This window comes from Lolium perenne, chromosome 5 (genome assembly GCF_019359855.2).
Source record: "Lolium perenne isolate Kyuss_39 chromosome 5, Kyuss_2.0, whole genome shotgun sequence".
NCBI classification, from domain to species: domain Eukaryota; kingdom Viridiplantae; phylum Streptophyta; class Magnoliopsida; order Poales; family Poaceae; genus Lolium; species Lolium perenne.
The window spans coordinates 53,989,917-54,007,980 of NC_067248.2; the positions used below are offsets into that span (position 1 = coordinate 53,989,917).

The 18,064-nt window shown below is 43.0% G+C and overlaps 2 protein-coding genes across 4 annotated transcripts; one reads left to right on the top strand and one right to left on the bottom strand.

The window, feature by feature from the left end:
* Positions 1-591: 591 nt before the first annotated feature.
* LOC127299209 (UNC93-like protein 3) lies at positions 592-9,807 on the bottom strand. Of its 2 annotated transcripts, none has more exons than XM_051329137.2 (10): positions 9,518-9,807; positions 9,242-9,405; positions 2,911-2,974; positions 2,730-2,843; positions 2,511-2,555; positions 2,160-2,395; positions 1,984-2,074; positions 1,677-1,789; positions 1,470-1,593; positions 592-1,131 (listed from the first exon to the last, which is right to left on the bottom strand). In XM_051329137.2, the coding sequence occupies exons 1-10, from the start codon at positions 9,785-9,787 to the stop codon at positions 949-951; spliced, it is 1,404 nt and encodes a 467-aa protein (XP_051185097.1). In that variant the 5' UTR covers positions 9,788-9,807; the 3' UTR covers positions 592-948. The 2 variants fall into 2 exon arrangements, with proteins under 2 accessions (XP_051185097.1, XP_051185098.1); XM_051329138.2 differs by lacking the exons at positions 9,242-9,405; positions 9,518-9,807 and adding exons at positions 3,798-3,961; positions 4,039-4,348.
* A 1,909-nt stretch (positions 9,808-11,716) lies between these two features.
* LOC127299212 (diaminopimelate epimerase, chloroplastic) lies at positions 11,717-17,792 on the top strand. 2 transcript variants are annotated; one of them, XM_051329140.1, is made up of 11 exons: positions 11,717-11,992; positions 12,126-12,293; positions 13,179-13,249; positions 13,737-13,794; positions 14,732-14,911; positions 15,544-15,628; positions 15,706-15,765; positions 15,970-16,043; positions 16,116-16,232; positions 17,206-17,254; positions 17,446-17,792. In XM_051329140.1, the coding sequence occupies exons 1-9, from the start codon at positions 11,732-11,734 to the stop codon at positions 16,230-16,232; spliced, it is 1,074 nt and encodes a 357-aa protein (XP_051185100.1). In that variant the 5' UTR covers positions 11,717-11,731; the 3' UTR covers positions 17,206-17,254; positions 17,446-17,792. The 2 variants fall into 2 exon arrangements, with proteins under 2 accessions (XP_051185100.1, XP_051185101.1); XM_051329141.1 differs by lacking the exon at positions 17,206-17,254.
* The last annotated feature ends 272 nt before the right edge of the window (positions 17,793-18,064 follow it).

Here is an 18,064-nt window from a genome sequence, read left to right on the forward strand (position 1 = left end):
AAGTAGGCACATATCACATATGTACCCGGAGAGCCCAGCGGGCGGCCCTGTCGGCCTCCTCCTTCTCGGCGTCCGTCTGCTCGAAGAACTTGGTGAATGCAGCGGCGAGACCGCTCCCCTTCTTCGTCTCGCCCTTGCAGTCCGGCGCCGTGGCGTCTTCGGGTGTTCCGATCTCGAGGTCTAGCAATGGCGCCTCCTCTTTGGGTGCCTCGCCGCCGCACGGCGTCGGATTGGGGTCGAGAGCCACCATGACAAAACTAGTTGGAACGAACCCTTCACAACTTGGATCTGGTGGAACAAATACACGTGCCGTGGCGGCCTGGGAGTTCGGATCGGGCCCGTAAATGGGCCTTTGTGTGCCACATGACCTGCACAATTTTATGGCTCGTTGATATTTGTCGAATCAAGCACAGATCAAAATCCAACACGACTCGCAGCAAATCGATGGGTCGCGTACTCGCGTTAAGACAGGTTATGAGCAAATTCAAAAATCAATATCAAACTTCAGAATTCAACCTAGATTTTCAGTTTAGAACTTGGCCCTGTTTTTTTTAGGAAGGAATCACCAATACAAAATAATATTGTATCATCTTTGAATGAAATGTTACCTCCTAGAAATTATAATGGGTACTCCGTATATGATTCACTGTAAGACAGTCACAGGCAATCTGGGAGATTAAAAAAAAAAAGGAAACTAAATACAAAGCCGACTCTCGCTTCCCCCATTTTTGCCTGCAATCTCTTCACTTCAGGCCTCCAGCAAACAATGGCCAAAGCAAATAGCATGGTGTGGGTGCCATCGCGTTGTATGTGATGGATGATGATGATCCAATTTCTTCTTAGTCTCTTATCACTGGTTAATACAACAATGCAGTTGTACAGGCTGTTGGTAACACTGATGACATGTGGTGACAACGACACCGTCTGCACATTGAAGTGGTATTCACCTCACGCTCTGATGGTCGATGGCTTCTCCACGACAAGGGTAAGCAGAAGGAACGAGCCAAAAGAGATGAAGAGGAACGTAGCCATCAAGATAAGCATGGCTTGCAGCGTGATGCTTGGGCTCAAGAAGAAGATGACTGCGATGGCACCTGATTGCCAAACCTTCAGCTGTGCAAAAGCTGCCTCCTGCATTTATCATTTTTCCAGACTGATTTAGTATACACTTTCAAGATAGCTAGTTATATAGGCAAACAAAACGCGTCAAATTCTATATCTTCGTCATTAGCAGAAGGAAATATGCAACAGCAAATGAAATAAAAGGATTGCCTCCACGGTGTACTATCCTATATTCCTAGTAGTACTGTTTTTTCTTCTCATTGTTGAATAAGAGACAATGTTGCTATTTTCTCATTCAAGGAGGGATAAGAGTTAACCAAATAAAACAAGATCTGTACAAATAGCTATACTAGGCTATAGCCTACATATGTGCAAGAAACAGTCAGAAAGAATTTTGCTAAGATTACCTTGACATCCTCAAACAGCAATCCGAGTAACGCGCTTAACTGCGTATTCAAGACTCCGTCACCAACACCCCATAAGGCACCTATAAATAGTGGAACCGCTGCACCAAGTACTCCCTCCATTGGACTGCACACAAGAAACCAATGAGATGATAGCAATGATAATCAGGAGAATAGCACATGGAACAAGGCAAACCATAAAAATCAAACCTGTAAAGAAGAAGTAACCAAAACAGGACTGCAGCCTGAAGAATAGCTCCAACTGACACTATAAATGTAGCTGAATGAAGGCCAGATGTAAAACGTCCAGCAACCAATGAACACTGCAATATCAAGAAAGCTTCAAAACTCAACTAAACATACAACATGGTATTTACAGTAGTTCAGGATGATACACATTCCAGCTAAGCAATAGCAACAGAAAGAGAGTTACAAATGAATAAAAAAAACGAAGAGCTCACTAGCAGCATCAACTCTTACAGGATAATGTTGATTTCAAGTTAATAGTTTCACTTACAACTACATCAGATGCACCATAAATTGCCATGGCGCCACCAACTCCAGATATGCCAAGCACAGGTGTCACAATACTCTTTGTGAATACGGCCCTAACAAATCCACAACATACTCTTACAAAAAGCACGCTAAGGAACTGAACCACCATAGATGCAAAGAAGATTTTTTGTTACTTACCATACAAATGCCTGTTGTAAACCTGAATATGCAATCAGCGGAATCAAAAGAATCATCCTTCGGTCCTTCAGAGGTGCGACAATATATTTCAACATAGCTCCAAATGAGGAGTGTGTCGAAGCATTATCACGTTTCTCATCCCTTTTGGACAATAAACACATCAATACAATTCCGATAATCATGCAACCAAGGAACACAACAAACAGCAGATTCTTTCCTGTTACACTTCCTCCATCCTGAAGTGATACGAAGATGAAAGGATTAAACAAGATGATTACACATGCTGTGCAAACAAAATGGCAGTCCGCAAGGTTGTAAAACACTAACAAAAGTCCAAAGTAAGTTGCTAACCTTTCCATTTCTCAGAAGAGCAAGTGAGATCAAATTTCCAATGACCTACATTATTCAAATATAGTAGAAGTCACTATGTCAGATACCGCTGTACCCTTGTAATTGGGCAAAGATGTACATGTGCGGAAAGCAATAGAAGCTACACTTGAGGTATGCAGAACAAATGCTAAAATACTTCTTGTCATTTTTCGGTAGAAAATAGGTCTTGTGCAGTTGTACCTGAGTGCTCGCAAACACTCCCCAAAATTCTCCATTAAAGCTTCCTAAAGTAGGACCTTCAGGTAAACTATTATCTCTTGCATGACTGAGGGCAGCGGAAGTAAGATATGTACCCTGCATTGCGAACAGGTATGTATATAAAATGGATACTAGATAGATTATAGGAAAGCAGCACTCTTACCTGTCCAACCCAGATGATCGATGCAGTAAAACCCAGGTACAGTGAAGCTGGTACCATTGTATACCTGTCAATTTTTTTTTGTTAAAGTTAACATCAACGGAATCTCTTACTGCAGCATACTGAATTTACTGAACTTCAAAATCATTCCCTGATATTATACTCAACTGGAAATTTTAGCAGATTACGACGCACGTCAAATGGGGCTATTCGTGATTGATATATTGGTGTTACATATAAAAGACAACAGACTATTGCTTCCCTGGCAGACTGAAGTTTTGCATTAGTACATATACACTTTTAACTGAATGAGCTATTTGGGATAGTTGAGATTTTTACTCCCAGATAATCAGGGCATCGCGGCACTGCGTTGTGTGAAATCTGGAATGTGTTGCATTCACAATGAACAACCTAGTTCGATAGCAGGATAGATCCATATTGACAGAATGCAAGAGCTAAGGTTATGTGTAAGATCTAGCAGAACTACTAACTAAAGCTGCAATGAAGTTCATTCATGATAAATCCAAGAGCTTAATGAGCAACAATTTAGAACCCATAAATCTTCACAAGGCCAAGGATTCTTTTTTCGAGAATACAAGGCCAAGGATCCTAATGTCTTCCAATTGAAGTGCTAATCAGGGAATAATTCAGCCCATGGAAATCGACTGAATAGATAGAACCAACGTCTCGACTACGAGCGAAAACACCGAGTAAAATGGACACTGGGAACCTATATGAACAATGTCTTTTTGGGGGGGTCTAGGTATGCATTCTATCAAGCAGGCACCACGCATCTGAATTAACGGTACTATAACCACTTCGGCACTACCACACTGTCCACAGTCATGTCAGCGTGGGACTGCTGCGACTGGCAACGATTACGCACTGACCATGTCGGGACGAGGTTGGCGAGGATGAAGAGCAGGTATCCGCTGGTGCCGACGACGAGCGCGCGGCTGGGGCCGAGCCACCTGACCACGGGTGACGCCGCGACCGCGAAGAGCGTGAAGGAGGTGTAGAGGACGCCCATCGAGACGGTGCCCAGATCGCCCTCCTGCAGCCAGGATCCCCCAATCAGGAAAGTGTCCAACTGACTGAGATCAGGGAGAGAGGGGAGGCGCGCGCGCGTACGGTGTTGACGGTGCTCTGGAGGTTCTGGGCGGCGCCGTAGGCGGAGAAGACGAAGAGGAAGGCGGCGGATAGGACGTGCACGTCGGCAGCGTGGCTCCGCTGCGGGCGGGAGGCGGCGAGCAGCGGCTCCGCGGCGGAGGCGGCCTCCTCGTCCCGGCCGGCGTCCATGGCGAAAGGCTTCTAGAAGAGGGATAAGCGAGACCGAGAGTGGCGTGTCAGGAGAAGATTCTAGAAGGCTTTATACTGCGAGGACTGTTCAGCAGGCGGCCGGCCGGCCGGCGAGCGAGCAGGGGGAGAAGGCCGCCCGTCGCGTGGGGCCCGCATGGCAGAGGCTGGCGTCCTTAACCGTAACTGCCGCTAACCAACCACTTGCTTGGCCAGCTGCCCAGCTCGCTGATCTTCGTCCCTGTCCGTGTATCTTATTTTCTTGTTCTTTTTTGTCGATCATTTTAGGGAAAAAAAAAGAGCTTTTGTCTGTGCATTTTTGGTGTGTCCGCCGGTTCTTAACACACGTGGCACTCAGGATAGCGATAACGGATCGAAAGCATCGTGAAGCTGAACTAATTTATAAGCTTACAGTAAGAATACATAAGTCGTTCGGCCGCACGCCGTAGCTTAGCTAAAGATCCATGGTGTACTTGGTTCATTAAACTTGAGTTCCTGGCCTGCGCGCCGTGTCCGTATCCTGCTTGGAGCTTCCGCGACATGACGACTGACGGGGACGGTTGTTGGCACCTGCTTCGTACTATCCAATGCTGCCGTCGGGACTCGGACTCTGGGAGTTCCAGTGCTGCAGATCACGTCTCATATTAGTTTTGAGAAGTATGGTATGGTTGACGTTGCAGTCTCTCTCTTTCTGAGTCCGGTGGACATGTGGTTTCTATTGATGATGGGTTGCTAAGTTAGGATTGTTGACAATGGGACCCAAAACTGTTGTCGCTATAGAGGTTTGCGATTTTCTAGCCACCGTGACTGGTGACCCCGGTGTCATGGTCTGTCTTCGTCGGTGACACGCCATCTTAGAGTGTCGTGTGTGAAGTGTTCGTTTGTGTCGCATTATGGTCTTTTGTGTTGGCTAGTGTGGATGCGGCCATGTTGTTCGGGTCTCTGTTAGGTTTGGTTGTGGGTGTGTATGTGTGTAGGTTTTCGCGAGGTTTTCTACTAAAAATGGTGCTCTTTCTTCTTAATTAATGGATGAGGCAAAGCTTTTGCCTCTGTTTCAAAAAATCGTGTAGGATACTTAACCATATCTAGCCGCGTGTCTAAAAGGTTGTTTCGGTTCGGCACTTAGAGACCGTCCCTGTTACACAGGGGTTGTTGCGTGCGTGTCGAATAGAAGACACGCCCCTCGTCACGTTGGTACAAGAAAAGCGGGTACCAACTGTGAGTGACCAAAGCCGGCGCAGTTTCCCGCCACCTTTATTGCCTCGCCTTTTGCCCCTCTGCCACCCATTGGGCCGCACATTTCATCGTCGATTGGTCGTCGACTCGGACACAAATGCATCGGCCACTCCAAGCGTCCACCAGGCTCGCAAGGTGTTCGACCATTTGTTTGGTAGACATCACCGCTGTTGATTTCTTGCCTCTCTTGACGTCGTTGTTTCCATTGATGATTTCTTTTGACTCGTAGACATGGACAACAACCTAGAGATGATGATCCATAAACTCGTAGAGGATGAGGACGCATTTGACGTTGATGTTCAGGGGCAATTGTCGATCCTCTCTTGCCTTCAAAAAAATGCATGTCATCGAGCTGAAGAAGAGGCCAAGGCGTGGAGGTTTAGAGCGTGGGAGAAAGAAATCGAAACCCGGATAGAGATTGGAGGGTCGTACCCTGCTCTACACCGACTACTTTTCCGACGAGGCAACACACGCCGACAATTTTTGGAGGTGCTACAGGATGAGCAAGGACGTGTTCATGGAAATTCTGCATGGCGTTAGAGAGTACAACAAGTACTTCTAGCTGAAGCACGCGCCGTCGGGACCCCAGGTTTCTCATCAATCCATAAGTGCACCACTATCATGATGATGCTTGCATATCGAATCCATGCCGATGCACATGACAATTGCCATTGCATGAGTGAGTCTAGTGCTATCGAATGCATGTATAGATCATGCAGAGCGGTTGTGGGGAAGTTCAACAAAGACTATTTGAGATAGCCAAATAATGCAGAGACTACTAGAATCACGGCAGAAAATGCAACGAGAATTTTCTAGGATGCTTGAAAGTATCGATTGCATGTACTGGTCATGGAAGAACTATATGTTTGCTTGGCAAGGTTTGTACAAAGGCGTCATAGATAGTGCAGTATGGTACTTGAGACTATGGCAGATCATGAACCGTGGATTTGAAATTCGTTCTTTGGCATGACAGGATCGCATAATGATATCAACGTGCTGCAACGATCTCCGGTGTTCGCGAAACTTGCGGAAACTGATCCTCCGCCATGCAACTATGAGATCAATGGCCACTCATATACCAAAGGGTACTAGATGACATCTATCTAAAATGGGCGACATTTGTCAAAGCAATCCATGTGTCTGTGTCTGCAGGTCAGAAGAATGCCCACTTTGTTGAATGCTAGGAGAGTTATGGGAAGGATGTCGAGGGGGCATTTGGTGTGCTCCAATCTCGATTTGCTATTGTTCGGTACTCTCTGATCTTACCTAGTCCCTAGACCGAATGTGGAAGATGATGCATGCTTGTGTGATCATGCACACCATGGTCATCGAGATTCGAGGTGACCGCAAAAGACTCGAGCCCGACATTTTGGCCATATGAGTGTGAGGGGCCTCTTGCGGATGTTGATCACCGGGTGCCTGCGAATCTTGATGTGCATACAGAAATCCTTGTCTCGAACACTCGTGAGCAACCACAAGATGATCTTGTAGAGCATGTGTGGAGGCTTAAAGGAGAGTCAGCAAATGTGTCGACGGCTTGATCAAGTTGAGCTTCAAATAATTTGATGCGTTGTATGTTTTAATTGTCAAACATACTTTTGTGTGGGTATAATTAGTTATGTTTTTAAATACTCCCTCCGTCCCAGTTCGCAAGGCAAAGTTTTTAAATATCTTGGCCCAAGGTGAATTCTCATTGGCTCTAAATTTCCACGTAAAAACGTTAACATCAGCGCTGCAATTAATTGGGAAAGTACTAATGAGCCTCGTTTTACACCGTTTCACACATGGTGCATGCAAAAACGTTAACACCGTTTCACACATGGTGCATGCAAAGTACTAATGAGCCTCGTTTTACACGGTGGGATACGAAAGGAGGAGTCTTTTGCATGCAATAATAAATCAGTTTTACTCCCACATTAAATGCAAATGTGCCTAGGAGGTGAGGCATTTTGGGACAAATATTTTTTGGAACTTTGCCTTGCGAACTGGGACGAAGGGAGTACTAAAATTCTAAAATAAAATAACTACCTTTTGAAGCTGTGTTTGGGAGACACGACTGGAAAAACATGCGCACCACAAAGATGACACCACGCGGCGATGCCAAACACTCGATTTGACACTTCTTGCAAGCATTGTTTGAAGGACACAATTAAAGATGCTCTTGGTGGATTTTTTTTTCGAGGAAAAGACTTCTCAGCAGATTTAACCGCATCCATGATCCGCGTGCATATCCAGTCGAAGTTTCGGAAAGTAAATGCGACGGTTCCACTTGGCAGGTGACGCATCTGACCGGGTCTTGGACATATGAAGCTAGGCCCCAACGACCCGGCCGCTGCCGCTGTTCCGATCCAACTACAAGGTGACATCAAGTGAACGAAAACGGCCGTCAGCCGTCGGCTATTCGTCGATCGATCGTCTATTTGTTTGGCTCCACTGGGCACACGTGTGAAGAGCACGTGATGTGCTCCGATATTTCTTTCTTTTTCGAGCCTGGAGTGTCTATATCCTCTCCTTAAGAGGCATCCCGTGGTAAGCCCGTAAAAAGCAATAATAGTTCGAGCTAGACTAATTTGCTAAAAACAAGTAATAATTCACCTGACCAATTTTGACTATGAAGCGGGACGGATCTGGTGTCGCTTTATATCCCTGTTTATTTTAATGAAAATTGTATGCATCGAATTTCAGTCACTGCACTTTTCATGCATCCTATACATCACGTGTGCGCAATACCAAACAAAAGAAGCAGCGAGCCAGCTAAAAGTTGGATTTAAAATATATACTGTATACGATACAAATTATGAGAAACTCTCTTTAAAAAAAAACTCAGAAACTCTCATGAACCCGATTGTCGAGCATTCATGGATTGATATTATCGGACGAACGTCCAGATACCTTTTAATGAGTTGTGAAGACCCAACGGAGAAGGAGACGCTAGAAAAAAGAAGGAAGGGGCATGGAAAGAGTTCACCATTATGTTTGTTAATAATCACCCGAGGGGCAAGACTGGTACCACACAAACGGGCAAGCTTAGATGAATGACCATATGAGTCGTTGCCAAAGGTAGAGCAGGACAACTAGAGCACATGTGGGAGACATCCAAGCTTGAAAGACAATTGTAAGAGTGTATGAGGGAAATGAAATGGTGGAGATAAAATCGCTAAATTAATCTAAAACCAAGCGATTGTTCTAGGTCCTCTTCGCATTTATACTTGGTAGATATATCTAAATTCTTTTTTTTTGCGAATAGATATATCTAAATTCAGATAAATTCGTGATATCTTTTCGAGTTACGAGGGGTATGCCATTTTGTTTTCTCCACACTACCATGTGTTTTTTCCCTCACACCGCAGCGGAGAACTGAAAATTGCTTGCGGGAATAGACTATGCAACTATACGCTCATTATTATGATGGTAGTTTCCCTTTATTTTGAGACCCTGGTTCGTGCAGACGTCTTCTCGGACTCGCACGAGCCAAACATCCGCCGCGTCCCCTTGCCCTTGGCCCCTGGTTCATGTTTTGCTTGCACGGCAAAGCTCGATAGGGACCTTTTTCGAGCTGGCAAGTTAGTACACTTATCCAATTACCACCTCGGTGTTCTCCTATTTCCAGTATCACTCCCATGAATATTCGTCCGATAGATTCAGCGGGGCCCTAGATTCAGCTACTAGCTAGGTTCAATTTTCTAGAGATACGTCGCCATCGTCAGAAACTCCGACTCAGAATATACCGGCGACACAGAAATTACAGCAGAAGCAACCGTAGCCAGCGACATGGCGGTCGGTAGCGTGTGTGTGTACGTACCAGGATGGGGCGAGGTTGGCGGCGATGAAGAGGAGGTAGCCGGAGGTGCCGAGCACGAGCGCGCGCCTGGACCCCATCCGCCGCACCACCGGCGAGCCCACCACCGAGAACGCCGTGAACGACGTGTACAGAAACCCCAGCGATATCGTCCCCAGGTCGCCGTCCTGCGTTCGTGCGAGCGCCGGCCGGCAGCAATCAGTCAGTCAATTCGCCGCGCCATGGGGGCTCATGTCACGTATCGTGCGCTGGGGAATTCCGGGGATGGAGCGTGCGTACCGTGTTGACGGTGCTCTGGAGGTTCTGGGCGGCGTGGTAGGCGAGGAAGACGAAGAAGAAGGCCGAGCTGAGGAGGTGCGCGTCGCGGGTCTCCGACGCTGCGCCCGCGCCGCGGCGGGCGTCGCCGGCGTCGGACGAGACCAGGAGAGCCGCCGCCTCCTCGTCGCGGGACGCCGCGAGCTCGGTCACCACCATCGCGGCCGGAGGGGAGCGTTCGGATTGGCTGATTTGGAGAGACGTCAACTGCCGGCCTGCCGGGTCCTTCGCCATCGTGGAATCGATGATTTGGGGGAACGGGAGGGTCTGGTTTTCCGAATTTGCTGATTTCAGAGGGTGTCGATGGAAGATGCTCACTTGCAAAACGACGTCCTACCAAATATTTCCGGGGGGTTTCTTGATAATGTTGAGAATCCCGAAACGGTTGAATTTCAAAACAAATGCTAAAGACAAGACAACCCGACTAGATTGGTGCTACCAGATGTGTGAGTAAGTGTTAAAATAATTTTTAAACATCACACTCCTTAGCGCGTACTCAAGTGGTATAAAGAATTGGTGATCACTTTTTTTAATTAACAGATGAGCCAAAGCTTTTGCCTTCGATTTAATTTTGTTTGTTAAACAAGTCAGAGAAACTGAAAAGGCAAAATAAAGGTATCCTTTTCGAAAACAGCGTTGACGGTCAAACAGATTTTTGAAAACGCGGTCTATAGTATGTCATATTTCAGCTTTGAACAAAGGCATATGCTTCTTAATCACTTGTTGCTTTTTATTTAGTTTGGTGAAATATATCCTCTTTTTTTTTATCATGCATTGTTGTAGATAGTCCCATAGAAGTTGTATTGACATGGCAACATAGTGGCAATAGTACAAAAAAAACACATGTTATTTTCGAGTTTAGATATTTTTAAACTGCAATAATCACGCTTTGCGGTTATACCCGAGTTTCGTTACCATTGAAACACCAACCCCTATGCTAACCTATTACATCATGTTGGCTAAACGATGAAAGATCAAGCTACCAAGCAACTTTGAATCCCCCTTGCAAAGATCGTAATTGCATGGTTTTAAATTTTGTCTTTACTGATGACACATTTGCTAAAAAAAAATGGTACTCCTTCCGTTCTGAAATACTTTGCATTCTAGGTCTATTTTTTTTCAAATAATCTACATTCTAGCTTTTAGTCAACAAAAGTATGGAAAACGAAGTGGTCATTCTTTATCTATTAGATGTGACCATTTTCAATGTAGCTTGGATTGGTTGTTTACTAATTTAAGTAGTACTAATAAGTATAAATACACTACTAATTTGTTAGATTTTTTCTAGAATGTAAACTAAAAGAGAACGGAGGGAGTATGTAATACGGATGAACAAGACTTATATTATTTTTTAAAAGTCAAACCATACAATGTTTGAACGAGTTTTTTACAAAAACTTATCAACATGCACAATACAAAATAAATTTCAGTAGATACATCATGCAACATATTTTCATATGATATTTTTAGACTAACATATTTGTTGATAAATTTATCTAAAAGATTGGCTAAACATTACTTGGATTAACTTTTGGAAAAAATAGCCCTCTTCATTGGAATGGAGGGAATATTAATGTATTATTTATACATATCTATACTTGTTTGACGTGTAATTGAGTAAAGTTTAAAGATCCCCGCAAAAAAGAGTAAAGTTTAAAGATGCCCAAGATAGTTTTAAATAAAACAACATGGTGTTTTCTCGCAATAAAATGTACGCGAAACCAGGGCATAAACTCCCTCTGACTCATATTGAGTACTACATCATCCTAAACATAAATGGCTTAGCTTTCTCTAGATTATGCATCTAGACTCAATCCATATAAAAAAATTGAGATACTTACTTTTAGACGGAGGAAGTAATAAATTGAGCTGCTTCAACATGAATAATGATGTGTCATGGTTGCTGCCGCCGATACCAGAGCTGTTTTCCGTGAGCGTCGTTGGAAAGCGGTAAAATATTATACGTGACCAGCCAAACTTCAGATTTCAGACGTGTACACCCACCCTACACGCAGATAATCCTACCACGTCAACCTAGCTGACCCTCCCCTCTATGACAATGGGGCCCGCTCGTCAGGTGGGGCCAACCCAAAACCTCCCAGTCCCCGTCAATCCGTCATAGGCCGGACAACGGCAGCGACCCTCCCCCAAATCCCTCCCGCTCTCGCATTCGTCGACATGCCGCCCGCCGCCGCCGCCGCCGCCGCCACCGCCCGAGCCACATCCTTCGCCGCCACCTTCTCCGCATCCACCACCCCCTCCTCCCGCGGCCTCCTCCGCCGCCCCTTCCCCGGGACCCCGGCCCCCCGCCGCGCCGTCGCCTCGATGGCCGTGTCCGCTCCCAGGTCGGCGGCCGCCGCCTCGTTCCTCGAGCGCCGGGAGTCCGAGCGCGCGCTCCACTTCGTCAAGTACCAGGGCCTCGGCAACGACTTCATCATGGTACGCTTGTTATCTTCCGGGTTAATTTTTTCTGTTGTGTTAGGGATTTCGTGCTGTCTCCGCTGTTTTAGATGCTGCGTTTACATTACTTGCTGCTGCTGCTGCTGCTGATGATTTCTGGCTTGGTTTGTAGGTGGACAACAGGGATTCGGCTGTGCCCAAGGTGACGCCGGAGGAGGCGGCTAAGATGTGCGACCGGAACTTCGGTATCGGTGCTGACGGAGTCATCTTCGTCATGCCCGGGGTCAATGGTGCGGACTACACTATGAGGATTTTCAACTCTGACGGCAGTGAGCCCGAGGTGAGCCACTGGTGGGAATGGGCTATTCAGCCTTATGTTTTTATCTGTTGTGATTGGGAATCCTCGGTGGGAATGCTGAACACTTAAGCTATGATAATGTTAGCACAACACTAGTCCGGAGTGACTAGTTTCTGCTGTGACATCCGTGCTGACATGCAAGATATCTGGCGAGCATTGTCTGTTGGAGGGAACATTGTAGGGACATAGGGATGATGGTGTGAAGTGCTGATAGGGTCTGTACACATAATAGATCATAGAGATATATATCTGTACGAGTCTACTGTCCACATAATAGATCACATTGATGAGCGTCTGAAGTACAGATTGCGTCTGTACACTATTCAGTATGGTGAGCATGTATTCCAGGATCATTCATAGTATTCTATATGTTCTTTTAGAAAATGGAAGATATATCACCACTATGGTTAGCTACTCCATTTCCTGGCGCCAGACTTCTGTGCTGATCGCAGCCAATTGATACATGAGCACGGTGCCTGCATAAGAGAATGGGTCTTTGTGTGGATGTTTTAAGTTTTTACTAGATTGTTAGCTTGATAACTGTAAAAGTTTGGAAGTGTTGTTATATTTTCAGTCCTATTACCTGAAGCAGCACTTTGGTCCAAGACTATATACCATGCCAAGTAGCTGTCTTCAAGAGGGAATTAGAGTTGTCATATGTTTGTTTTCCTTTAGCTGTTCACTTGTTCTACGTTCTTTTTTGTCGCATATTGTTAGTAAGAAACTCCCCGGACCCCGCGCAAAGCGGGAGCTTCATGCACTGGGCTGCCCTTTTTTATTGTTAGTAAGAAACTGTTTACTATGAATCTTGTTAGAGTGAGTTGTTTTCGTACATATTTCTCATCCATTGTGTAATTTTTGTTGTAGATGTGTGGCAATGGAGTTCGTTGTTTCGCTCGTTTTATAGCTGAGCTTGAAAATCTACAAGGAACACATAGGTACAAATTCATGCGTGATCTTTTCAGTATCCTTAACCTTATACAAATAGTAAAAATAGGAGTAAAAACATAGTCCCTCGTCATGAATATATGACATTTTAGAATTTAGACATTGACATGGTCTCCACTATGCATCTTTGACCATTATTTTTTGTAGACACATGTTAGTAGGAACTAATGAAAATATTTAAAAAATCTAGTGGTACAGTTTCTACTTTACCAGTTGTACCTATTACTGTTAGTAGTCAAAGTTAGTAAAGTTTGACTGCACGCTTTCTAGGAAGTCATCTTTGTTTTTTTAATAGTCAGTAGACACGCCTGCATATTTCATCTGTTTATCCAAAACTTATGTAAATCTCATTTAATCTTTATGTAGTTATTGACTTATTGTTGGACTGCATCTTACAGTGGTTACTGGAAATTTTATGGTATATATAGATAATCTTTTCTTTTCAATGGCCCCTAAAGTTGCATTCTCGTATTTCAGCTTTAAAATTCATACTGGTGCTGGATTAATCATTCCTGAAATACAAAATGATGGCAAGGTAAATACCTTTTAGTTTGTCTAGTCATTAACTCATGTTTATAGCTAAATTTCTAAGGCATACACCTCCATAGTTTGACATCCCCTTTACCCAATCATGAGCAAAGGTAAACTATTTTTTTTATCTCTTGCTAACCTGCTAAGGTTTGTTCCTGGTTCTGCAACTGATTTCAGGAACATTCTTAATCTGCCTCAGCTCATACACCTATTGCAATTTCTTAACACATGAAAATTTGTGCTAATATCGAAGAACCTGATTAAGTTTTCACAATTTCAGCACATATGCCCGAGGAAGCTAGTTAAGTTATAGGAATCGTACTGCACCACTAGCTACAATTTGCACAATTTCGGCGTGTTTGCAATAAGTATGATTAAGTTTCACAAGAAGCATTTTGTTCTTCTGGTCAACTTGCACAATTTCAGTATGCTCGCAAGAAAACTCAATCATCTACTCCTACTTTCCAAAATAATTGAAATTCCTGCTTTATCCTAAGTCAAACTACTTTAAGTTTGACCGAACTTATAGAAAAATATATGAGTATATAGAACGTATAGAACGCCAATTTAGTTTTATTAGATTCAATATACACTATATGGATTGGATGTTGTAAATATTGACAATGGTTTTTAAAAAATCCGGTCAAACCTAGAAAAGTTTGACTTAGGATTAGGACAAAACTAGATCTTCAATTATTTTGGAACAGGGGGAGTAGTAAGCATGCCATAATGCTTTTCTTAACTATTTTCGAGGGCAAATTTCTTTGGTATTTTCGGCTGCTAAATCCCATGGCTTCTTTGTTGGCTCCAATAGCCTAAAGAGTATTCCCTTCGTACCAACCCTGAATCATCAATTCACTCATTCTTGTTGATATGGTTACCTCCCAACTCTTATATCGTTGATATAGTCATATGTTCCGATACACTCATCTTGTTTGCAGGTAAAGGTAGATATGGGTCAGCCTATCCTTAATGGACCAGATGTTCCCACAAAACTGTCATCTACCAAGAACGAAGCTGTTGTTCAAGCTGAGTTGGTAATTGATGGGTTAACATGGTATGTAACCTGTGTTAGCATGGGCAATCCTCACTGTGTCACATTTGGTGCGAAAGAGCTAAAGGTAATAGACTTGAAAGTTCAAATTGCTGGCTCAGAAATGTATTTATGCTTACCAAATTTCATCTCTGCATGTTATAACTCCAAAAGCAATATGACCAAAATATTCTCGTTTTATCTTACTCAACAATTTAATCATTCTCGCATGTGTGTTCGCTTAGGCCCAAAGGTCTACAGTTTGGATCAACTTCATGAGTTTTAGTCCTACAACTGTTGCTGTTCTGTATACCAGATGTTTGGAATTTGAACATGTTAGTTATTATAATTAGTGGGTCGGTGTGGTTTCTTTACGGAAACACTAGGGATGGACAAATTGTCTTTGTATCTGTCTTATTCATTAATGTCTAGTATTTTTCTGCCACTTCAATTTTTTGTTTTGCAATATCTATGCTGTATGTTTTGGGCCAGCAAGTTAATTTACTTAAGATACACATTGTTACTGTTCATTTTGAGGTCAACTTTTGCATATATTGGTAACAATTTGCTATATGAATCTGACTGCTGCAAATTTTGCCACAAGGGAAGAGACTGCTACCTTGGTTGAACTGTACTTGCTAACAATCATATTTGCATTAGCCTACAACCCTACATGAGTTGTCCACGTTATAGCTGACTCTTTTCTTGGCTGGACCACAGGATCTGCATGTTGATGATTGGAATCTTAGTGACGTTGGGCCTAAATTTGAGCATCATGATATGTTTCCTGCTCGGACCAACACAGGTTACTTTTTATTTTGAGACCTCTATATGCTTCAATGTAAATACCCTTGCATTTATTAAATATGTTTCCTTCTGCAGAATTTGTACAGGTCTTGTCTCGCTCACACCTCAAAATGCGAGTTTGGGAGCGTGGTGCTGGTATAATTGCCGTTCCCTTGATATAGGATATGCATTTACTTTTATGTGTTAAGGATGGTGTACATTTTTTGATCCTTCAAAACATTAACCCATAATGTAAATAGATTGATTATATGTATGGTTTTCAGTGCGATACCCTTTTACCTCCAGGTATTTCATATAAGTAGTGGATATACGAAATAAACTCTGTGATTTTGATTGTAGGAGCAACTCTTGCTTGTGGGACTGGTGCTTGTGCGGTTGTTGTTGCAGCTGTTCTTGAGGGCCGAGCTGAACGGGTCTGTGCATTTTCTTTTCGCTGTCAATTTTATCTCTACTGTACCTTATTTGCTATTTTTTTTGTGTTACAGAAATGTGTAGTTGATTTGCCTGGTGGGCCATTGGAAATTGAGTGGAGAGAGGACAACAATCATGTTTACATGACTGGTCCTGCTGAGGCTGTCTTTTATGGATCCTTTGTTCACTAGGTCAGTTTGTGGGTAGCTGCCTTCTGAGGGCCTAAGATTTCATAATATATTGATCATTATGACCTGTAATTTTATTGTCATCATAATCAGCCCCACATTTTGGTTCTGTTTTGCTAGGACCGTCTGAATGGCAAGACTGTTTTGCGTCTTCGTAGTGTTACTATCTTGAAGTTCATGTGTGTTGATTTAATTGAACATTATACTTCTGGCGTTTTTTCTCGATTAGTATGTGTTTGTGAGAAAACATTCCTGGACCATAACTAGAAAACATCATTAGGGCAACACCAAATTTGAAAGGGAAGTCACAGTTTAGCAGTTATACGCGACAGTAGTTACAGTTAGGAATAACAGGAGAATTTCGAAACCTGTAAACTCCAGAAGGAATATGCAATTACAATAGGGTCTTCATTTACTGTTCTCGTCAGAATAATAGATGCTTCCATCAAGGACTATCCATAATACACTTGTTTGGCTTTTCTTTTTTGAGAAAGTAGGGTATGGAGCCTTACCATTAATAAGTTCTTACTCCCTCCGGTCTCAATTAATCGACGCCGAGATCAGCATCCTTGCATGCAAATTGTGTACTGTTCTGCGTTGATTAATTCGGATCAGAGCTAGTGCTAAGTGTAAATCACTTGTTTATGACTGTTGCTAAGCCAGTGGATTTCTCACTTTATTATATGTGTGCACTGTATTCTCAGGAAACTGTTTTCTTTGTATGCAAGTGGTAAGCATGCTGTATTGCTTGCCAGTAAGTTGAAAAGCGACATTTGTAATGCCATGCGCATGTTAGTACTTATTTAAGTTAGATGTTCTGTGACCTATATTTAACACAATATACATAATTCATTATTTCACAAATCCTTCTTTAAACTATGATACTATTGCACCATTATTTCATCAACTAGTTGACCTATGTATTTGTACAAAGTCTTAGCAAATATTTCCATCGTAACTAGCCAAACTTTTTCAGGTACGGAGAGTGGAGATGGAAGAGTTTGGCAAACTTGGAGCCTGAAAATGTTAGTACTTATTTAAGTTAGATGAAGATCTTTCTGTGACCTATATTTAACACAAACACATAATTCATTATTTCACAAATCCTTCTTTAAACCATGATACTATTGCACCATTATTTCATCAACTAGTTGACCTATGTATTTGTACGAAGTCTTAGCAAATATTTCCAACGTAACCTGCCAAATTTTTTTAGGTACGGAGAGTGGAGATGGAAGAGTTTGGCAAACTTGGAGCCTGAAAAATCAATTATAAGGTCTATCAAACCACCGTCCTGGTACCAGTGCCACTCCATTTCTTAATAAAGGCTGTGCTACAGGCAAAAATGGGAACACTGGGCAGCACTAGGGGCTCCCATTTGAAGCATTCTAGGCGTTTTTTTACTTCTTAACCTTTTGTACTCCTATGTCTTTCACTCTATCAGTGGTAGAACCCCTTGTGAATTATGGTTCTGTCCAGCTTGTGCTCTGTAATCTGTATGCTTGGCTTAATATTGTTGTCTACAAATTTATGTTGATTTACTGTAAAATGGTTTTGCTTGTACCTGTTAGTTGGTGAGATTGACGTTGTTTAGTTTGACATTTCTGAAAACTTTTTCGGGAACTGATTTTGTACATTCAATGGTAGGTGCTTGAGTTTAGTGTTTTGGTACTTATGCATCTTGAAAATTTATCAAAAAAATCATAGATGTTAAACATGTTAGAACATGCGAATCTGCACAAGATCATGCCAAGATATGGTAAATATACCCTGGACAAAAAAGACAGATGATTCAATTTATTTTGTGAACAGTGCAACGGGATATATCATGCCAC